The sequence below is a fragment of the Hyperoodon ampullatus genome (genome assembly GCF_949752795.1).
Source record: "Hyperoodon ampullatus genome assembly, chromosome: 1".
In the NCBI taxonomy this organism is placed as follows: Eukaryota; Metazoa; Chordata; class Mammalia; order Artiodactyla; family Ziphiidae; genus Hyperoodon; species Hyperoodon ampullatus.
This window is the reverse complement of record NC_136914.1, coordinates 118,472,765-118,497,302: the sequence shown is the minus strand read 5'-3', so window position 1 is coordinate 118,497,302 and position 24,538 is coordinate 118,472,765. Positions and strand designations below refer to the sequence as shown.

At 39.6% G+C, this 24,538-nt stretch overlaps 1 protein-coding gene across 1 annotated transcript in view; it reads right to left on the bottom strand.

The window, feature by feature from the left end:
- The window catches only part of B3GALNT2 (beta-1,3-N-acetylgalactosaminyltransferase 2), a gene marked incomplete at both ends in the record, with an annotated part of 62,874 nt that overhangs the window by 5,318 nt on the left and 33,018 nt on the right, over positions 1-24,538 (bottom strand). Inside the window, 4 exon segments of the mRNA XM_079697596.1 lie at positions 95-278; positions 4,597-4,675; positions 7,035-7,145; positions 16,532-16,627. Of these exon segments, the coding sequence (XP_079553722.1) occupies positions 95-278; positions 4,597-4,675; positions 7,035-7,145; positions 16,532-16,627 (470 nt within the window).

Below are 24,538 nucleotides of genomic sequence, written 5' to 3'. Positions count from 1 at the left end.
TTTTTTAAAAACTCTCAGTGATTTGATGTTGATAAATTGTTTCTACATCAAAAGAAAAATAAAACAATACCTACCCAACATTTTTATAACCTACCATTTATAGAAGTTCAGTAATTTTGCAGGAACGTTTCGATAAGTGTCAACAACATCCACAAACACAATATCATCATAGAGGCCGCTCTCCTCCTTCAGTAAGGCATCCTCCTCGTGGAGATTACTTATATGATCAAGAAGTCTTCGAGGGCGAGAATGAAGATTTTTTAAGAGAGCATCACCTTCTAAGAAGGAAAAAGAGAGCTGAAGAAAAAGGCTATTGCAAACTTAAGACCCAGAACTTGTAACATTATTGCATTAACCCTCCTCCCAAGGTAACCTAACAACACAGTTAGGAACTCTGAGGTAGGGAAATGGCAACGCCCACACATTGCTGGTGGGAGAATAAAGGGCTACACTCACTGCAGGGAACAATTCAGCAATACCTAGTTAGGCGGAAGATGTGTGCACTGTTTGACTCGCTAAGTTCACTTGTAGATATATCCCCAGAGACATTATTTTACACACTCACAAGGGTATTTATGGCAGCATTGTTTGTGACAGTGAAAAAATGGAACCAGCCTAAATACCCACCAATAGGACAATGGTTAAACTGTGGTATGTTCACATAATGGAATACAGCAGTTAAAAAAATTAACCTGCATAGCAGCACTATTTACAACAGCCAAGACGTGGAAACGACCTAAATGTCCATCAACAGATGAATGGATAAAGAAGATGTGGGGGGTGTGTGTGTGTGTACACACACACAGAGGAATATTACTCAGCCATAAAAAAGAATGAAATGCCATTTGCAGCAACATGGATGGAACTAGAGATGATCATATTAAGTAAATCAGAAAGAGAAAGACAAATACCATATGATATGGTATCACTTATATGTGGAATCTAAAATATGACACAAATGAACTCATCTACAGAACGGAAACAGATTCACAGACACAGAACAAACAGACTTGTGGTTGCCAAGGCTGGGGGGGTGGGGAAGAGGGGATGGATTGAGAGTTTGGGATTAGCAGATGAGAACTATTATCTATAGGATGGATAAACAACAAGGTCCTACTGTAGAGCACAGGGAACTATATTCAGGGAACTATATGTGATGAAACATAATGGAAAGGAATGGGGAAAAGAATGTGTGTGTGTGTGTGTGTGTATATATATATATATATGTGTGTGTGTGTGTGTGTGTGTATATATATATATATATATATATATATAACTGAATTGGTTTGCTGTACAGTAGAAACTAACAACACTGTAAATCAACTATACTTCAGTAAAATAAATTAAGAAAAAAATTAACCTGATCTTGGATGTTAAGAGGAATGGCACTAAAAAATAATGCTGAGTGAGAAAAAGTATCTTGCCAATTGATATATACAATGTGATACCACAGGTATAAATTATAAAATACTTTAATCAAAACTGTATGTCGGGCTTCCCTGGTGGCGCAGTGGTTGAGAGCCCGCCTGCCGATGCAGGGGACACGGGTTCGTGCCCCAGTCCGGGAAGATCCCACATGCCACGGAGCGGCTGGGCCCGTGAGCCATGGCCGCTGAGCCTGTGCGTCCAGAGCCTGTGCTCCGCAACGGGAGAGGCCACAACAGTGAGAGGCCCGCGTACCGCAAAAAACAAAACAAAACAAAACTGTATGTTATTAAAAGTTGTATACACATGCATGTAGTAGAAAGTAGAAAAATAAGAATGGGAAGGGTACACATGCGTTTCAGGACAGTGGTCTCCTGTCCAAGGGGAAGGGAGAGGAACGGGGTAGGAAGTACTGGGAGGGAAGGGGCTTCAACTGTATCTGTAATGCCTTATTTCTCTGAAAACAAAGAAAGGAAGCAAATATGACAAAATGCAAACATCTGTTAATTCTGAGCAACAAGTACATGGGTGTTTCTTATAGCACTCTCTATTTTTGGTTTATTTATATTTTATAATAAAACTTATGACCAATGTGCTTAAAAGACATTTTAATTACCACCTCACAAGCTAATGGATCGTTTGTCACATCTCTGCAGGGACTGTCCTCAAATAAGGCAGCAATCCTATCACTAGCGCAGGATTTTCTCAGCTGTCTCAAATTAGAAAACTTCTGAAAACTAAACAAGTGAGTGACTGAGGGGTGGGGGAGAGAAACTGAGACGTAATCCAGCCCTCCGCTCTCTGTGACTGCAAACAGCAAGACTGGGCGTGGGGGCTGAGGGCCTGTGTCTGATTTCTACCTCTGCCACTGTCGGTGAGGTACTGGACGAGTCACACGTTTCTGGGCCTTGGCATTCTTATCTGTAAAAGGAGGAGCTGGACTACGTCTGTGGTTCTCAGGATTGTTTACTGAAATACAGATTCCTAGGCCCCAAGCCTAAAGATCCAGCAGGTCTGGGGTAGAGCCCAGGAACCTGTATTTCTAACCTGTGACTTCCTGTAACTTTGATGCAGGTGGACCACAAACAACCCTTTGAAAAACACAGGCCTAAATAACCTCGGGTCCCATTCAACTCTTACACTCTCCTCTAACGTCCTTTCACTTTAAAGATAAGGATAATACACAATTTAACACCTGAACGAAGGTGAAAGTGTTATAAAATTGCAGCAATAGGAATGGATGATAAGAGCAGAAATACAGGCTTTTTCATTAACAAATTGTACATGTTGGTTTATTCTCCATATATCTGAAAAATATGAGTATAAAGTAATAAAGTAATATATCTGTGTGTGTGTTGGGGTTTTTTTTGGCTGCGTTGGGTCTTTGTTGCTGCACACAGACTTTCTCTAGTTGTGGTGAGTGGGGGCTACTCTTCATTGTGGTGCGCGGGCTTCTCATTGTGGTGGCCTCTCTTGTTGCAGAGCACGGGCTCTAGGGGCGTGGGCTTCAGTACCTGTGGCACGTGGGCTTAGTAGTTGTGGCTCGCGGGCTCTAGAGCGCAGGCTCAGTAGTTGTGGCGCACGGGCTTAGTTGCTCTGCAGCATGTGGGATCTTCCCGGACCAGGGCTCGAACCCATGTCCCCTGCGCTGGCAGGCGGATTCTTAACCACTGCACCACCAGGGAAGTCCCTCTGTGTGTGTTTTAAATCTGATCATCTGTCTAGGTGCCATTTACAAGAATCATGTGGTTTACAGCCTCTCAAACTTTGGAGGCATCAAACCCATCTAGGGAGCTTATTAAAGTACAGGTATCTGAGCTCCAATCCTGAAGATTTTTAACTCTGTAGGCTTGAGGTAGGGCCCAGCCAGAGATGCTACTGCCCAACAAAATTTGAGAATTTGTGTACCATGTGATTCTTCTGAACAGCACGTAGATCCTCAGATTTTAAAAAATTATAGTCAGATTTTCAGATATATCCAGTACATGAGAAGAAAAATCTATTCATTTTAATTCCTTTAGCCTAACACTTGAGTTATTTCTCTCTTGTTTGAAAGGAATTTTCCTCACCCAACCTTAATCCTTTAGCCTCAGTGGGAGAAAACTTAAGACAAACAGTTGTTTAGGGTACAGTAGTTGCTCCTTGTAGAAGTTTAGTGCCAGAAGTCTCAAGGGCCCCTCAAGTTTTTAAAGACTCTTGATGGTACATACATGAGTTAACTGGCAAAAGAAAGGAAGTCGCTAGACATGAAGTCAGATGGTGTGTAACACCTGTTCCCGGCCCCCCAGTGTGAGCTGCTTAAGAAACTGGCCTGACCACCCGATCCGAGTCCTCCCCAGGGCTAAGCCATTAGCCTCTGTGAGCTAAGTCCATACCTTCCCTAGCAGAGTGGTCTCACAGTTTTATGAAAAATCTCTGGACTAAAATTAAGGATCAGTAAATTTTAAATCTCTATTTTTAATGGCAGGTTTGTGGGTAAAACCTGTGTACCTATTCCAGCCTACCCTTAGGGGTGATGTAAGAATAGAAATACTTCTATGAGGAAACACTGTATAAATAAAGATGCTAGAAATTGAAAAAAGCCACAGCCCATTCACATCTTCAGACTACCTGTAGTGGCCTCAGAGGGGACTGCCCCATCCTCAACCCTGCACTATTAAGGGAGACCTCTGAAGACCTGCCTCTCAGAATATGGCCTCTGCTTTCCCCAAGTCACTGTGTGCCTTCAGGGAAGCTGTATCCTAATTCTTTTATAGGAATCCATGATCTGCAGAGATTTCAGAAGCCAGATGATGCACTACTAGGCACCTTTGTTCCGTAGGTGATGATCAGGACAAGTGACCAAGAGCAACCCCATCAACAACAGCTTTTCTTAGAGATCACTGATACAGGATTCATTGATGTGGATATTTTCAGGAGCATCACTCAAGAAGACAAACACAGCCACTTCTTTTTGGGGTGGTGGAGAGGGCTGCAGAACTCTGAATGTATTGAAAGCCATTGAATCACATACTTTAAAAGGGTTAAGTATATGGTATGTGAATTAGGTAGCAATAGAGCTACTATTTTTAATGACCAAAAAAAAAAAAAAGATTAGCTTTGATGTCAAAAGTATGAAGATGAGGTAGGTGAGATTCAGTATGTTTTTCAACTTTTAACCAGTTGACTTACCCTGAATAGTATAAATAAAGCCACCTGCAACTCCCTCCACACCTTCCATGAATTCATGAGGCAAGGCACCCTCCCCAGCCTGAAAGAAACCAGAATAGAAGTGCTTGGTGTTTTATTACTAAGAACACATTTCTTATATTTGAAAACTGATTGGGCACAATTCATAATGTGACGCCACAGCACATAAATCCATCTAAGATGCTGATGCACTAGACTTAGGCTGTCAGGATGACATCAGCATTCTAGTTTTGTCGTCTAATTCCAATGTCCAAGATCAGGTACACACAGTAATCTACGGATTAGTGTTCAGAATTCCAGCCTACATAGAATCACGTATTCTTGAACTAGCTACCAACACTATTACCAAGACCAATTTTCTTTTACATCCGAACTCCACCACTTAAAAAAAATTATAACCACCTCTGATTTCGTGTAGATTGAAAATGCCCGTGAGTTCAAATACACCCAAGCACATTTCAAAGTGACAGCTATCAGGCAGACAAGCCCTCTAAGCAAACAGTTCAGCCCGAGCCATACTGACTACTGATGCTGCTGAAGGTGCCCACTGTACCAACAGCCAACAACAGCCCCTTCTACCACTAAGGTGTGGAGCATCTTTGGTTATTACGAGATTTACCTCTTTTACCTCACAGGTTACCGCAGGCCCTTACTCAAAGTGAGGGACCTCACCTCTGTGTGTTCCACCCCAACTTAACACCCTACCAGCGATCCAGCTGCTGCGGGCTGGATGGGATTGTCACAGCCACGCCTCAGCATGTTTACAGCGTTTCTTCTTGATGGGTGGTCAAGAGGGCTTACTGCCTGGGTAGTCCTCTTTGAACAGATCCTTCTAGCAGAGCTGTCCCTGTACAAAGCAATGTTTTAATAAGGCCAGTAGAGAGACAGTGTTCTGCAGTGACTGTGGGAAAATCGCCATTCAATTCAGAATATGGTTTGTAGCTGAATGTAGAGGAAATCTCTAAAGGTGAGCGCTACAGATTCCAACCTTGTACGTCTACAAAAGATTGCACACTTTTTTTAAAATTGTACAATCTATACTGTTTTGGCTTGTTTAGTACTTAACAGTACCTTATGTTTATTAACTTGTCTAAAAGGTCACAGCTTGGCTTTTATTTTGTCTTTAAAATTTTTCTGACATGATTACTTGCTGGCAAGGCAGCAAGACTTAGGAAAACTTCCAGCTCTACATGGGTTTCTTAGAATAGGCTACTAAGTTATCTGACTTTTTCTTAGGTTAGCTGAGTGTTTAAGCCATCACTGCCCTCCAAAACCATATTCACCCCCAGAGCAGATCACTTGAGTCTTTACATTTAAATCTAGCCCTCAATTCAGAAGTAAACTGATTTCCTTTTGTGTAACCAACTGAGCAGTATAGAATTCTGGCATGTTCTGGATATTTTTAAGTTTCATACACAGAAGAGGAGGCAAGATATTAAAGGCACTTGCTTTGAAAATAAGGAAAGAAAAAAAACTATAAATCCTTAAAACACTGTATCTTAAATAAAGGACTTTTCATAATCAAGGATGAAATCTGATACATGGCCTACAAGGCTAAGGTTGTAATTACACATGAATTTGTGGGTCTATCTGTCTAGTGTCTTTTCCCCTCACTGGACTATAAATTCCACTGTGGGCCAGTAATGGGCCTGTTTTGCCCATGACTGTGCCTGGCTCAGAAGTGTGCAGCAGATGTTTTCTGAACATGTAATAACAAACCACATGATTTTCATTTCAAATTCAGGGATTAATTTACGTGAATAAGGTTAATATTTAATGGAATGTACTAAGCTTGTGACCTTAAATGCCAAGTGCTTTCCTAATCATGAGATCAGAGCATCAATTCTGTGTGACAGCAGCACATGTACCACTTGTTTACTTAAAGTTCACCATTTTAAGTTTGCCTACACCTTCTTTTTCATCCTACACTTTGAGAATTTTATTGTCAAACTGCTTCAAATTTTAAGAAAATTTGGTAAATGAAAAATAAAAGTCACAAATCCCAAAAACATAAATGAAAGTGAATACTCAACCTTACTTTCTAATACTTTTATCTATAGTATTGTAACTCACATCATACTATCAAGGTGAGATAGTGAATATTCTGAATACTATAGAGTAAGTGAACTTAAAAGAACATTAACTTAAAAACTATGAAGAAATAAAACATCGCACTTTCTAAAATGCACTAGACTTAGGCAAAACTATATATTCACTAAGGTTGAAGTTACAAAATCATAGAACATTTGAGCTTTTCATCTTTACTATGTGGTGCCTCAACATTTTCTAGTGTATATGTTCTAAAATACGTAAGATTCATTGTTCCATATGAGTTGATGTAAAAGTAAACTTAAAAACACTTATACATATTAAAAAATGCTATAGTGTGCTAAACAACCTTTAAAAAATGAACGACTTACTGTGATGACTCTGAGAACTCCTCCCCCATCATTGACTGTCACTTTGTGGAGATTTCTTGACACAAGGCCTTGGAGGTCTTGGCTCTCCCACACGATTGTACCTTCAAAGCTCTTTTGTGGAAAGATGAACAGTGAGTCAGTTTCTTTATTGCTGTCATTTAGGTTTTAAGTAAGTTTCTAGAGAAGAGTTTATTTTTTCTAAGACACATTGGTTATAACTTTTACTGCCCACTAAGACGCCAATACTAACATTTTGGTGTATATCTTAGAGCACATCTAAAACAACAGTTACAAAGACCTTACAGACAGTTTTACATGCTGCTGTCATTTCCCATTGCATCAAAGGCATTTCCTTATGCGACTGCCGCTGTTACAACTGCTCTTTTTCAAGTACTTGTAGAAATACTGCTGAGTGAATGCATCCTGATTCACTCAGGCATCTCCCTACCGTTGGACATCTGGATACTACCAAATAGCTACTAAAATAATGTGAGGCATGTTTTGGTGTAAATGTTTATTTTTCCCCAATACTTTGTTTTTTATTTAAAATAAATTCCCAGAGGTGAAATTACTGGGACAGGAATAGAGATACTTTATATGGATTTTGGTACACACTGCCAAACTGCTTTTCAAAAACAAATTCTACCTGTAGGGTCATTAGCAATTTATGAGAATGCCAGTTGCATTGTCCTCTTCCCAGTATGGGATATTAGTAAAAGAAGTTAAGCTAATTTAGCAGATTTAAAGAAATGGTTCCTCATTTAATTGGTGATTCTTTTGATTTCTAATGATGTTTATGAATTATAGTCTCTTCTGGGAATTGCCTTGTCATGCTTCTTTGCCATTTAGCTACTGAGTTTTATATTTTTCTTATTAATCTGTATAAGCTTTAATAAATTATCTTAATACTGTATATTTTATATACTAAGAATGTTCTTTCAGAATTATTTTATTTATTTTTAAACATCTTTATTGGAGTATAATTGCTTTACAATGGTGTGTTAGTTTCTGCTTTATAACAAAGTGAATCAGCTATACATATACATATATCATCCTATCTCCTCCCTCTTGTGTCTCCTTCCCACCCTCCCTATCCCACCCCTCTAGGTGGACACAAAGCACAGAGCTGATCTCCCTGTGCTATGCAGCTGCTTCCCACTAGCTATCTATTTTACATTTGGTAGTATATATAAGTCCATGCCACTCTCTCACTTCGTCCCAGCTTACCCTTCCCCCTCCCTGTGTCCTCAAGTCCATTCTCTACGTCTGCATCTTTATTCCTGTCCTGCCCCTAGGTCCTTCAGAACCTTTTTTTTTTTTAGATTCCATATATATATATGTTAGCATACAGTATTTGTTTTTCTCTTTCTGACTTCACTCTGTGTGAGATTCTAGGTCCATCCACCTCACTACAAATAACTCAATTTTGTTTCTTTTTATGGCTGAGTAATATTCCATTATATATATGTGCCACATCTTCTTTATCCATTCACAAATAAATGGATATTCCATGATCATAGATTGGAAGAATTAAAACTTGTTAAAATGTCCATATTACACAAAGCAATCTACAGATTCAGTGCAATCCCTATCAAAATACCAATGGCATTTCTTACAGAAATAGAACAAACAATCCTAAAATTTGTATAGAATCATTAAAGATCCCGAATAGCCAAAGCAATCTAGAGAGAGAAGAACAAAGTGGGAAGCATCATGCTTCCTGATTTCAAACTATATTACAAAGCTATAGTAATCAAAACAATATGGTGTTGGCAGAAAAACACACACATAGATCAGTGGAACAGAATAGAGCCCCAAAATAAACCCATGCATATGTGGTCAATTAATTCACAACAAAGGGGCCAAGAATATACAACAGGGAAAGGACAGTCTCTTCCACAAATGATGTTGGGAAAACTGGACAGCCACGTGCTTAACATGAATGAAACTGGACCACTAACTTATGCCATACACAAAAATCAACTCAAATGTGTTAAAAAACTTGAACATAAGACCTGACACCAGGAAACTCCTGTAAGAAAACATAGGCAGTAAGCTACTTGACATCCGTCTCGGGGTATGATTTTTTGGATTTGATACCAAAAGCAAAGGCAACAAAAGCAAAAATAAACAAGTAGGACTATAGCAAACTAAAAAGCTCTGCACAGCAGGGGAAACTATCAACAAAAGGAAAAGGCAACCTACTGAAAGGGAGAAAATATTTGCAAAATCATGTATCTGATAAAGAGTTAATAGCCAAAATATATAAAGAACTCAAACAACTCAATAACAAAAAGCCAAAGAAGCCAGTTTTTAAAAATGGCAGAGTATCTGAATAGACAGTTCCCTAAAGAAGACATACGGGTGGTGAACAGGTACATGAAAAGATGCTCAACATCACTAATCATAAGGGAAATGCAAATCAAAACCACAATGAGATATCGCCTCATATATGTTAGAACAGCTAGTACTGAAAAGACAAGAAATAACAAGTGTTGGCGAGGATGTGTAGAAAAGGGAACCCTTGTGCACTGTTGATGAGAATGTACACTGAGGCAGCCACTACAGAAAAAAGTTTGGAGGTTCCTCAAAAAATTAAAAATAGAATAGCATATGATCCAGCAATTCCACTTCTGGGTACTCATCCAAAAGAAATGAAAACACTAACTCGAAAAGATATATGCACCCCCATGCTCCCTGCAGCATTATTTAAAATAGCCAAGACATGTAAGCAACCTAAGTGTCCGTCAATGAATGAATGGATAAAGAAAATATGGTATCTATATACAGTGGAATATTACTAGCCATTAAAAAGAATGAAATCTTGCCATTTGTGACAACACGAATGAACCCCAAGGGCATTACACTAAGTGAAATAAGTCAGACAGAAAAAGACAAATACCATAAGGATCTCACTTATCTAAAATAAACAAAAAGAACTGAATTCACAGATACAGAGAACAGATGGGTGGTTGCTAGAGGTGGGTGGTGGGAGGTGGCTAAAACGAGTGAAGGTGATCGAAAGGTGCAAACTTCTGCTTACAAAAAAATAAGTCTTGGGGATGTAATGTACAGCCTGATGACTGTAGTTACTAATACTGTATTGTATATTTGAAAGTTGCTAAGAGAGTAGATTTTTCTTTTTAATATATTTATTTATTTATATTTTTATTTTTGGCTGCATTGGGTCTTCATTGCTACATGCGGGCTTTCTCTAGTTGTGGCAAGCGGGGGCTACTCTTTGCAGTGCGCAGGCTTCTCATTGCAGTGGCTTCTCTTGTTGCGGAGCATGGGCTCTAGGCGCGCGGGCTTCAGTAGTTGTGGCATGCGGGCTTCAGTAGTTGTGGCACGTGGGATCAGTAGTTGTGGCTCGCGGGCTCAGCAGCTCCGCAGCATGTGGGATCTTCCCAGACCAGGGCTCGAACCCGTGTCCCCTGCACTGGCAGGCGGATTCTTAACCACTGCGCCATCAGGGAAGCCCCTAAGAGAGTAGATCTTAAAAGTTCTCATCATAAGAAAAATTTGTAACTATGTCTGGTGATGGATATTAACTAGACTTGTGTTGATCATTTTGCAACAAATACATATCTTGAATCATTTTATTGTATACCTGAAGCTAATATAATGTTGTATGTCAACTATATCTCAATTAAATAAATAAATAAATTTAAAGAGACTGCCCTCTGAGTTGAACTAATTAAATTCTTATAGTAAAAGAAACAATGTTTCCAATAACTGGGAAGAGCTCTAAGGTTGAAGCTTAATTAGTAAAATCAATACCTTAAAACACTATAGGAAAGCTGGTCTAAGAGAGAATTTTGGCAACAAGTAGCAATGTCTAAGGGGAGATGGAATAATTGGAAGATATAAAGCACTCTGGTCACATCCTACCTGAATGAGGCAGCTCTCAAAAACACCCACCACCTCCCACTGCTGTAATCTAATTCAATTCCCAAACCAAGTACGGTTCAGATTGTTTTTTAGGTGCCTTGACATATCAGGAAGGAGGTTCCTAGCTAGTGGCCACAAGAATTCAAACCACTCTAATGAGTTAACACCCATCGAACATGAATCAATAGACATTCTGGTTTATACACTCCACAAGGTCAGCATTAGGACCCAAAAGCTAAGTCCTAGACCCTTGACTGTGAGGCTGCTTTGGGTTAATCAGGTGTCTTTCTCCTGGCAACAACGACCTCTTCCCCTTGGGATACTTTACTTTCTTCTAAAACTTTAATAGTGATAAAGTTTGGAAGGACTGATACCAAGTAAGTTTTGGAGAAAGAAATTATAGGACTTAGTGACTGCTTGGATATGAGAATTGAGGATTAAAGCCCACGATTCTGGTTTGGGTGCCTGAGAAAAAGGAGATACTATGACCCAAGACTGAAAATACAGGAGAAGATGAGAATGGGTGGGCTGGAGATGCTATCACCATAGAACGCCCAGGGGACATTCCAAGTGGAGGAGTTCAGTAGGTGGCTGAAGTGTGTATGGAATTCATAAGAAATCTGGGCTGCAGTAAACAGGTGGTAATAGATGAAACTGTCTAGGAAGAATGAGTAAAATAAACAGAAGGCTGGGTGTCAGATCCTAATGATTAATGTTTAAGGGGAAAACGAAAGAGGAGATAATGAAGTTACGTACTGGGAAGAAGGACTGGGCCAGATTAAGCTGAACCAGAAGGATGCATATCATATAAGCTAGGAGAAAACTGCAGTCAACTAGGGTAAGGACTCCAGGTAAGTGTCCCCTGGAGGTGGCAGTTAGGTCACTGGGAATCTATGCAATTATAGTTCCAAATGAACCATACCAAAGTAAAAGCTATAGTGACCTCAGAAAAGCTTCACCTTGAAACTACAAATCTGGCAAATATGATGACAAATCAAGTAATTCTCTGTCCAGTCCATTCAACTGACATTTGGCACCTGACTCTGCCCGGCACCCAACTCCATTTTGTTTGACTGGGTTGTGATATAACATCAACAATGTTGACTAAACTGAGTAATTACCAGAAAAACTCATTGGCCCAAAAAGTGATCCTGCTTTTTTATTCACTCAACTGATAACCAGTTGTTTTTGTTATGAGAGGAGGGAGGGGCTCTACCTTCTCCACCTCCCCTGTACCTGCTCCATGGCACAGTTAAATTTCTATTCCCCACTTCTCTCACATGCCTACTTTCTACTCTCATACAAAGTAATCACAAAGCTAGGAATCTCTGCAGATGTGAAACAGCTTCTTTATGGCAATTCCCTGCTAAAATCATAAAACCAAAGGAAAAGGTAGGAAAGAACAGCACGGTATAGGTTGGAAAAATGAGCTCTCATAAGTCCTCTCACCCATAACGTAAGTGAGCTATGTGCAACCTATGCTGTCCATTCTTCTGTGTCCTACTTCTAACTCGTCATCCAAACCAACAGAGTAGCTTAAACATACACAGTACTTTTGTACCTGTAACTGTTAACGATTTCTTGTGGATTGGAGAAATGACTACCTCTAAAGAATTTCAACTTTCATAAAAAATAAGTATATAAGTACCCATGATACTATCAATACTGTCTCTAGTGACTCAGGTTGAATGAAAATAGTCTTTTTATTGAAATTAGTTTCAGGTTTCAGGTGCACTAAGAGAAATATGAAATTAGAGAAATAAATATTTTAAAAGAAACACATAGCAGTCTCCATTTAAATTTGTGACCCCCAGTGAGATTTATGCTTTAGTGAGTCACACGACGAAAACAGTGCAAGAGCCCTGCTTAGCTGACAAGCCATACTGCTGACATTACTCTAGCCGACTGTGAAGTGTGGAAGGAATAAGATGATGAACAAATCAACCACTTCTCCCTCGCAACTGGGATCAACGACCTGTTTTTCTTCGGGCATTCTCTGCTGATGACAGGCAGGCAAACTCATTCAGCACTATCATTTTTTCTGTGCAAATAAGCCCAATTAGGCTTGAGGCAGCAAAAATGAGTATCTATATAAAATCAAACAGGTTTTCAACAAAAATAGGATTTTGTATAAAAGGAAAGAATATGTTCTCTTTAAAAGTTTATTTTTTTTCTTTTAATAAAAGCTAATATATATTTATTTCAGAACATTTAGAAAATAGATACACAGAAAGAAGAAAATAAAAATCATCCATAATCCTACTCCCCCAGATGCAGACACTATTAAATAACTGCGTGTTTATAGAAGGAAAAAATGTTATTCAGATGTAATGAAAAACCAAAAGCCAGTTTAGCTTAAAGCGTCAAGGGAAATAAAGATCACAAGGCTTTAGCCAGTAGAAGTCTTAATAACTAAAACAGCCACTACCTGATTTGGCTGAGTCCTTCCTGTCCTGAGTACCTACTGCCATATATACCATCCTGAACACTGGCAAGGAAGGCAGCTCCTTGCCCCAACCTAACTTTTATTCTGAAAAGCTTCAAACCTACAGAAGTTGAAATTACCACCCAAATCCCCTAGACTCACCAACTGTTAACATTTGGCAACATGTGCCTTTTTTTTTTCTTTTTTTTTTTAACTTTTGGGCCGCGCCGCACAACAGGCAGGATCTTAGTTCCCAACCAGGGATCCAACCTGCACCCCCTACAGTGGAAGCGCGGCACCTTAACCACTGGAGCGCCAGGGAAGTCCCTGGCCACATGTGCTTTATCTCTGTCTCTAGACACACATACTTTTCTCTTGTTCTTTGTTGTTCAATAGCTTGAAAGTAAAATACATTTCACCTTGACTTCAGCATGTATTTCCTAAGGACAAGGACATTCTAAGGGAAAGTAATGGTTTTTTGTCGACTCATCAAAAACTAATTCTTTCTACGAGGCTGACCAAGATAATGGAGCAGGCCCCATACGACTGTGATTAGCCTGAAGTTAATATTACAGCTTATCTTCTTTCTCCTTGCCCCACACTGTGACTCCTTCCTCTTGGAGTTTCTCTACCTGCGCACCGCTGACATCTGGGACCAGATAATTCTCTGCTGTGCGGACGTGTCCTGTACGATGTGGGATGTTCGGAACATCCCTGGCCTCTGCCCACAAGATGCCGGCGCTGCTCCACACCGCTTGTCTCCAGACACTGCTAAGTGTCCCCTGGGGCCAAACGGCCCGGGGGAGAGACACCGCTTTTGAAGAACAGGAACCACAAGTCCACAGGAGGACCAGCAGTGAAGAAGACAGCTCACATTTATTTACCGAATGCTCACCGTGTGGTGGCATGTTTTAAACATTCTCCATCTAGGAAATCATTTATGCCCTAGCGTAACCCTCTGAACCGGGTGCCTCTTACAAAGGAGGGAAGAGACGCAGTGAGGCGAAGGAGCTTGCTCCAGGTCACAGAGCCACCGAGTGGCAGCGAGGGACTCAACCTCACCCACAGGCAGCTGCTCAGGCACCTGCACCCCAATGTGCCACCCCACGCTGCCTTCCAGGCGCGGCAGCCTTTCCTTTCCTGTTTGTGCCAACCCGCGTGAGTCGTCTGTGAAAATCAATCCTCCAGCAGGCTCCAGACCTTTCTGGAGAGCACCTAACACAATGCTAGTGCTCCTGGTCCCCTCAGAATCACACTCCTCTACCCTGGGAATCACAAAGTCTGAGTGAGGTTCTGCCCATGCTGGTTCTGAGTAGAAAGGCAGGACTCTCATTGATGACTTGCTTCAATCCTAAAGGAGCGGACCAATCAGTGCAGGAAATCTGCTTATAGCTGTGCCTGGGACACAGCAAGTTAAGCAGAATATCAGTGCTGGCTCTTCTATCCTCACTTGGACATAAGCTGCTTTAAGGGCAGGGATCTTTGAACTACATCTCAAATAGCCCCAGTGCTTGGCATATACTAAGTTCTCAATAAATATTTTGAGTCAATGAGTAAACAAACCAAAGAGTGGCTTCCTTCAAAAACTGAGATCCAACTCTTGGCCAATACTACTTAGTTGAGCCACTACTTTTAATTAAGAGTAAGAGATACCTTTGATGGTACATACTTCATTTTTAACAAGAAAAAAAGTTCATATATGAAATTTTAAAAGGTCATATAGGTAAATAGGCATTCTCATATAATGTTGATGATTATTCAAATTGACATAAACTGCTAAACTGTCCTCCAGAAAGAAATTATCTGCCTCAAAAATGTGCAGAAATTTGAACCAACAATTCATCCTAAAATAACCAGTTATGTACACAAAACAGAGTGTAAGGATGTTCACTACAGTCTTTTTTATAACACTGAGAAACTGGAAAATTTTTTCCAGTCTGTTTTAGTTTTGCTTTTCTGTAAAATGCTTTTAAACAGAGGTACCCATAGGTGAAACAAAGGAGCTCCCTTTGACAGTCACAGAATTAACATGCAAAGTTTAACTACCTGTACTCAACTCCAAAGATACACAGCACCTTATAAAATGTGTGACTTTGCTGTTGCATAAATGTGAACAGCAACCCACAAGCCTGGTGGTAGCAAGATGTTTCCTGGTTAGCCACCAGGGCTGGTCAATCATCCAGCTTCCACATCTTAATTCAGCGTTCATGTCGCCGGGGGAACTTGTCAACTAGAGCTCATCTAAAGTGACCGCCAGAGGGCCTCCCTGGTGGCGCAGTGGTTGAGAGTCCGCCTGCCGATGCAGGGGATACGGGTTCGTGCCCCGGTCTGGGAGGATCCCATATGCCGCGGAGCGGCTGGGCCCGTGAGCCATGGCTGCTGAGCCTGCGCATCCGGAGCCTGTGCTCCGCAACGGGAGAGGCCACAACAGTGAGAGGCCCGCGTACCACAAAAAAAAAAAAAAATAAAAAAAAAAAAAAAATAAAGTGACCGCCAGAGATGACCGGGAAACTGACCCTTACACTGTGGTTCCAAAGCATGCTGTTCAGAAATGTACTCAGACAAGACTGCAATAGCCTGGAAAGGCTGAGGCTGATGGATGAACAATGTGTTCATGTCCAGCTATGTAATACACAGTGTAATACAACCACATTTGGGCTTAACTCCAGGGCTGATGAGGGCACCTGGCAGCTGAGGTGGTCCCTACCTAAGAGTTATTTTTTCAAACAACTTCCACTACTTGGAGAAGTTTTATTTATCTTGGAAATGTGACCAATCTCTTTGCCATTATCATGTCTGCACTTCCCTCCACTCCCCTATTCTTTAGATAAGCAAACTATTTGATTTACTCAAATGGTACCTGTGCCTGGTCTTTCTATCAACCACACCTATTACTATCCTTTGTCACTAGAGCACTCATGCAGTTCTCTACTCCACTAAATAAACCATGGTAACATGCAACGCTTTTCAAAGTGTGGTTTGGAACCTTTGGGGCATGATGCGGCTCTCTGGAGGGAGGAATGCAGAGTGCTACAGCTTAGTACATCCCCGCTGGTAGCCTGATCTACCACTCTGGAGAGCTGTCCTGGCAGGAGAATATGCAGTGTCTGCCTCTGGAAGCACACCCTCAGGCCGACAGTGGCCTGCACTGGGACCAGAGTCTCTTTACTACAGCCTGTACCTCTGGTAAGATGAACTGCTCCACAGGCTTGTACCACAGCTTGTTCACCTGCACACCACAGCTCGGAGGACTGAAGCGAGCAATGAAGAGGGCCTCCTACAGATCAGGGGGAAAAAGACAAGAAGAAATACCCTATGTCAGACACGGCACATGCAGCAAGTTTTCAAGTTACATGTTGGTCAGCTAAATTCTCAGTGGCCCCGACCACTGTCACTAACATTGTTCTACTGTGGTTTAGGCACCATTTGGTTTTTCTAGTGCAATCATGGTTATTAAATAAAGCTACTGAAGATAACCAAAGTTGTCATGAAGTTCTAAAACACTAAATATAATCCAGATAACCTTAAAAAAAAAAAAAGACACCTTGAAATGAGGAGCATTAGGGGAAGTGTAAGGTGTTAAATTAAGCCGACTTATTAGGCTTAGCCCCAAAGGGTTAAGAATAAACTGAAAGATCACAGATTTCTACACAGAACAAAGGTACTCAGGAATCCCCCTTCAAAAAGAACCTTTAGAAGAACAAACAAAAACAAAAAAGGGAACATAAAAGAGAACTGATTCTTATTATGTCTATTGTTTGCTTTGGGCCCTTCCTTCTTGTTTTGGGCAAGAACACTTCCTTGTTCTCACACCTATTCTAGACACCGATTTGCCACAGGGGACGCTTCTGTTAAAGCCACCAAGACCATGCAGAAGTTCAGAATGAAGGGGGTTAATGAATTAGCGTAGTTCTTTCATTAACATCAGCTCTTGGCAATGCTGTGGTAATATTTTTTTACATCTGACTCCCTGTGAACCCATTATGATCCACCTGAGATTAGGCCTTCCTTGAGGACAAAGATTAACCTCTCCTTGGGTAAAAATATGGCAACTAAAAGTTAAATCAACATAATCAAAATATTGTACATCTGAATCAAACTACTTGAGTGACAAGTCAAACATTATGAATAGTTCAAAAAAAGACTATATATACTAAGAAAATTAAGTATCAAAAAAATTCAAGATTGATCCTAATTTCTAGATAAGGTTGACAGTGGAATTCAGAGTACTGCTATTCCAGTTACCTTTCTGAGCTTCGATATCAATGAAACCTTTAACCACAATAATATATGAACTCCTATACTTGAGTAACATGACAAAGCTTTTCTCACTGGAATCATAATGGCTGGAATCATCACTAAGATTTGTTCCCTCTCTTATATTTATATTTATGTCATTAAGCACATTTACAAACTACATAAATTCTTTAGAGGACAAAAGGACTAGGATAAACTTCAAACAAGAAATTTAATCTTCATTTGTGTGTTTATTGGTGACTGTAACATTGTACCCTGTTAGTAACAACCAACATTAACAATAATACAGGGGGACTTCCCTGTGGTCCAGTGGTTAAGAATCCAACTTGCAATGCAGGGGACGCCGGTTCAATCTCTGGTCAGGGAACTAAGATCCCATATGCCATGGGGCAACTAAGCCTGCGTGCCGCAACTACTGAGCCCGTGTGCCACAAGTAGAGAGCCTGTGCACCACAACTACAGAGCCCATGTGCTCTGGAGCCTGTTCACAACTACAGAGCCCACACACCCTGGAGCCCGCACACTGCAACTACTGAGCCCACAGGCTCTGGAACCAGCATGCCACAACAAAGAGCCCACATGCTGCAACTAAGACCCCGTGTGCCACAACTAAGACCCGATGCAGACAAGAAATAAATAAATACAAAAACATTTTAAAAGATGCCTAAAATAAATGAACAGAGTTCTGCTTCCAGTGATATCAAGACCAATTCTCCTATAGATAACAATTATGAACAGTAAACAAAACATTAAAAAAAAAGAAAGAGCTGAAGGCACTGGAATGCACACAAAGCAGGCAGAAACTGGAGGAAAAGCAATACCAAGGAGATGAGAAAGACACTGAGTATGCTTCCCCCACTTTTTTTTTTTTAATGGCTCTTTGTCTGAGGCATACCTCAGGGGGCAACTAAAATTCTGAAATAAAAACTGCAGTCTTTCTGTTTGCAAATCAGAAGGCAGGGTGGAGACAAACACATCAGCTAACAAGTGAGGAAGAAAACCCCAGAAAGGAAAGGGTCACAGACAGAATCCTCAGTTCTTCACATAAATTCTGTCCTAATCTGTGGCTGACTCACGAAGTACATATTCAAAGCAGAATCCAAGCAGCCCATCTAAGCCCAAAAGAACAGACTAGAGATTTCAGCTGCTGCTCACTACAAGGAAGACAGCGTTTAGAGTCTGTGCCCAGCTAATTTAACTGACTGCTAAAAGAAACAAACAAAAAATCAATACTCCTCAAAGAATGTAATAGGATCCAGAGATCCTATAATGAATTATTCACAATATCTAGGATATAATCCAAAGTTACTCGATGTAAGATAAAACAGGAAAATGTTACCATGTGAAAGAGAAACAATGACAATGAAGACAGGCCAAGATGACTCCAATATAGAATAGCAAACACAGGATTTTAAAACTCTTTTTACAAGTAAGGTCAAGCCCACAGAGAAAATATGCTCAAAATGAATTTAGAAAAATAGTAAATTTTAGAGAAACATAAATTACAAAAGAGAATTAAATGGAAATTCTAGAACTAGAGAGTACAATATCTAAAAAAAAAATTCACTGGCTAGGCTTAACAGATTTGACATGACAGAGGAGTCAATAAATTTGAATACTGATTAACAGAAATCATCAAATTTGAAAAAGAGAGAAAAAACTGAAAAAAAGAAAAAACAGTTTTGTGATCTGCGGGACAGTACCAAAAGGTCTAACATACCTGTAACTGGAATCCCAGAATGAGTAGAGAGAAATGGGGCTGGGAAAAAAATTTTGAAGAAATAAGAGCTGAAAGTTTCCCAAATTTGGTAAAAGACATAAATTTATGGATTGAAAAACTTGGCAAACCTTGAGCAGAACAAAGAAAAACCACATCAAGGTACAACACAGCCAAACTGCTTAAAACCAAATACATATAAAGAGAAAAATCTTAAAATTAGCCAGGAAAAAAACAAAACAAAACAAAACCCATATTACATACATCATACATGGGAACAACATGAAGAAAGGTTGACTTCTCACCAGAAAAAATGGAGGCCAGAAAACACTGGAATGACATCTTCAAAATATTGAAAAGAAAAAAAAGTCAACCCAGAATTTCAATATCCAGAAAATATCCCACAAAAATAAAGGAGGGGAAGAATAAAGGCAAACTAAAAACATTTTCAGAAAAATGAAAACTAAGCAAATTCATCACCAGTCAACCTGCACTACAAAAATTGGTAAAGGATTTGATTTGGGCCCAAGAAGACATTCAGGAGGAATGAAGAGCACCAGAAATGGTAAGTAAGTGGGCAAATATAAAAGGCTTTTTCCTCTAAATTACTTTAATACAGTTAGCTGTTTAAAGCAAAAATTGTAACACTGTGTTGTGGGATTTATAGCACATATAGATATAAGGCATATGACAACTAGAGCAAAGAAGACAGGGGATGGTAAATGGAATTACAGTGGCAAGGTTCTTATATTTTACATGAAGGGGTACAATGTTAACTTGAAGACTGTAAAGTTCAGGATATATATTGTAATTCTTATGTCAACCAAGCTCCCACAAAATAATAGTACAAAGAGCTGTAGCTAAAAGAACAACAGAGGGCTTCCCTGGTGGCGCAGTAGTTGAGAGTCCGCCTGCCGATGCAGGGGACACGGGTTCGTGCCCCGGTCTGGGAAGATCCCACATGCCGTGGAGCGGCTGGGCCCGTGAGCCATGGCCGCTGAGGCTGCGTGTCCGGAGCCTGTGCTCCGCAACAGGAGGGGCCACAGCAGTGAGAGGCCCGCATACCGCAAAAAAAAAAAAAAAAAAAAAGAACAACAGAAAAATTAAAATGGAATTGTAAAAAATACTCTATTAACCCAAAAGCAGGCAGGAAATGGAGGAAAAGAGAAACAAATAAAAAAAAGTAGAACAGAAAACAAATAGCAAAATGAAAAACTGAAATCCAACCACTTTAATAAATGCATTAAATATAAATGGAATAACCCTCCATGTAAAAAGCAGAGACTCCCAGACTGGATAAAAAGGAAGACCCAACTACATGCCATGCACAAGAAATACAATTTCCAGCAATATATAAAGAATAATATGTTGTGATCAAGAGGAACAGGAAATTGATTTAACACTGCAAAGTTAATAAATGTAATTCATCACAGTAACAGAATAAAGGAGGAAAAACCCTGGAAACATTCCAGATGCCCATCAACAGAACACATAAACATCATATATTGTTGGAATACAACTTCGCAATTAAAAGAAGGAAAAGGAAAAATTCACTGATACACACAATGACATGGATGAGTTTCAAAACCATTATGTTGGGTGAAAGAGGCCTTACACAGGAGAGTGCTTAGTGTATGATTCTATTTATACATGAAATCCTACAACAGGCAAAACTAGTCCATGTTAAAAAAAAAAATAGAACAGTGGTTGCCTCTAGGTAATGGGGTAGGGTAATAGGAGTTTGGATTACACAGGTTTACACAGTTTAAAAAACTGAATGCACCTTATACTCTGTAAATTTTTTTAAACCATAAACAAATATTAAAGTCTAGTTAATTATATGCACACTAAAATGTTTAGGGTTGAAGGGTACTGATGCCTGTAAGTTAATCTAAAATACATTTTTTAAAAAAGATAGATCAGTGAATGACTATAGATGTCATAAAGCAAATACAGCAAAATATTGTAGAATTTAGGTGGTGGATATACGGGTGCTCATTGTATAATTCTTTCAAGATTTCTGCAGTTTAAAACCCAGGGACAGATCTTTTCAAATACAATTCCTTGCTACACTCCTTCAGATACACTCTGTGAACAAATTAGGTTTTCTCAAATATCAGAAACAGTAACTCTAGCTGTTTTAAACTTTTATTCCCTCTACACCCTTATTACAAAAAAGATTTAAAGTAGCTGTTAGCCTGTATTATGGTGATAGACTTTTAGGGTTGGAAGAAAGAGGCAATAAGACTTGCTTATACCTATAAGTCCCAAACTTTATTTTTTTTTATTTTATTTTATTTTATTTTATTTTTTTTTATTAGTTTCTGCTTTATAACAAAGTGAATCAGTCATACATATACATCTGTTCCCACATCCCCTCCCTCATGCATCTCCCTCCCTCCCACCCTCCCCATCCCACCCCTCCAGGCGGTCACAAAGCACCGAGCTGATCTCCCTGTGCTCTGCGGCTGCTTCCCACTATCTATCTACCTTACGTTTGGTAGTGTATATATGTCCATGCCTCTCTTTCCCTTTGTCACAGCTTACCCTTACCCTTCCCCATATCCTCAAGTCCATTCTCAAGTAGGTCTGTGTCTTTCTTCCCGTTTTACCCCTAGGTTCTTCATGACATTTTTTTTTTTTTAAATTCCATATATATGTGTTAGCATACGGTATTTGTCTTTCTCTTTCTGACTTACTTCACTCTGTATGACAGACTCTAGGTCTATCCACCTCATTACAAATAGCTCAGTTTCGTTTCTTTTTATGGCTGAGTAATATTCCATTGTATATATGTGCCACATCTTCTTTATCCATTCATCCGATGATGGACACTTAGGTTGTTTCCAGCTCCGGGCTATTGTGAATAGAGCTGCAATGAACATTTTGGTACATGTCTCTTTTTGAATTATGGTTTTCTCAGGGTATATGCCTAGTAGTGGGATTGCTGGGTCATATGGTAGTTCTATTTTTAGTTTTTTAAGGAACCTCCATACTGTTCTCCATAGTGGCTGTACCAATTCACATTCCCACCAGCAGTGCAAGAGTGTTCCCTTTTCTCCACACCCTCTCCAGCATTTATTGTTTCTAGATTTCTTGATGATGGCCATTCTGACTGGTGTGAGATGATATCTCATTGTAGTTTTGATTTGCATTTCTCTAATGATTAATGATGTTGAGCATTCTTTCATGTGTTTGTTGGCAGTCTGTATATCTTCTTTGGAGAAATGCCTATTTAAGTCTTCTGCCCATTTTTGGATTGGGTTGTTTGTTTTTTTGCTATTGAGCTGCATGAGCTGTTTATAAATTTTGGAGATTAATCCTTTGTCAGTTGCTTCATTTGCAAATATTTTCTCCCATTCTGAGGGTTGTCTTTTGGTCTTGTTTATGGTTTCCTTTGCTGTGCAAAAGCTTTGAAGTTTCATTAGGTCCCATTTGTTTATCTTTGTTTTTAGTTCCATTTCTCTAGGAGGTGGGTCCAAAAGGATCTTGCTGTGATTTATGTCATAGAGTGTTCTACCTATGTTTTCCTCTAAGAGTTTGATAGTTTCTGGCCTTACATTTAGGTCTTTAATCCATTTTGAGCTTATTTTTGTGTATGGTGTTAGGGAATGATCTAATCTCATACTTTTACATGTCCCTGTCCAGTTTTCCCAGCACCACTTATTGAAGAGGCTGTCCTTTCTCCACTGTACATTCCTGCCTCCTTTATCAAAGATAAGTTGGCCATATGTGCGTGGGTTTATCTCTGGGCTTTCTATCCTGATCCACTGATCTATCTTTCTGTTTTTATGCCAGTACCACACTGTCTTAATTACTGTAGCTTTGTAGTATAGTCTGAAGTCAGGCAGCCTGATTCCTCCAGCTCCGTTTTTCGTTCTCAAGATTGCTTTGGCTATTCGGGGTCTTTTGTTTTTCCAAACAAATTTTGAAATTTTTTGTTCTACTTCTGTGAAAAATGCCAGTGGTAGTTTGATAGGGATTGCATTGAATCTGTAGATTGCTTTGGGTAGTAGAGTCATTTTCACAATACTGATTCTTCCAATCCAGGAGCATGGTATATCTCTCCATCTATTTATATCATCTTTAATTTCTTTCATCAGTGTCTTATAATTTTCTGCATACAGGTCTTTTGTCTCCTTAGGTAGGTTTATTCCTAGATATTTTATTCTTTTTGTTGCAATGGTAAATGGGAGTGTTTTCTTGATTTCATTTTCAGATTTTTCATCATTAGTGTACAGGAATGCCAGAGATTTCTGTGCATTAATTTTGTATCCTGCTACTTTACCAAATTCATTGATTAGCTCTAGTAGTTTTTCGGTAGCATCTTTAGGATTCTCTATGTATAGTATCATGTCATCTGCAAACAGTGACAGCTTTACTTCTTCTTTTCCAATTTGGATTCCTTTTATTTCCTTTTCTTCTCTGATTGCTGTGGCTAAAACTTCCAAAACTATGTTGAATAAGAGTGGTGAGAGTGGGCAGCCTTGTCTTGTTCCTGATCTTAGTGGAAATGGTTTCAGTTTTTCACCATTGAGGACAATGTTGGCTGTGGGTTTGTCATATATGGCCTTTATTATGTTGAGGAAAGTTCCCTCTATGCCTACTTTCTGCAGGGTTTTTATCATAAATGGGTGTTGAATTTTGTCGAAAGCTTTCTCTGCATCTATTGAGATGATCATATGGTTTTTCTCCTTCAACTTGTTAATATGGTGTATCACATTGATTGATTTGCGTATATTGAAGAATCCTTGCATTCCTGGAATAAACCCCACTTGATCATGGTGTATGATCCTTTTAATGTGCTGTTGAATTCTGTTTGCTAGTATTTTGTTGAGCATTTTTGCATCTATGTTCATCAGTGATATTGGCCTGTAGTTTTCTTTCTTTGTGACATCCTTGCCTGGTTTTGGTATCAAGGTGATGGTGGCCTCGTAGAATGAGTTTGGGAGTGTTCCTTCCTCTGATATTGTTTGGAAGAGTTTGAGAAGGATGGGTGTTAGCTCTTCTCTAAATGTTTGATAGAATTCGCCTGTGAAGCCATCTGGTCCTGGGCTTTTGTTTGATGGAAGATTTTTAATCACAGTTTCAATTTCAGTGCTTGTGATTGGTCTATTCATATTTTCTATTTCTTCCTGAGTCAGTCTTGGTAGGTTGTGCATTTCTAAGAATTTGTCCATTTCTTCCAGGTTGTCCATTTTATTGGCATAGAGT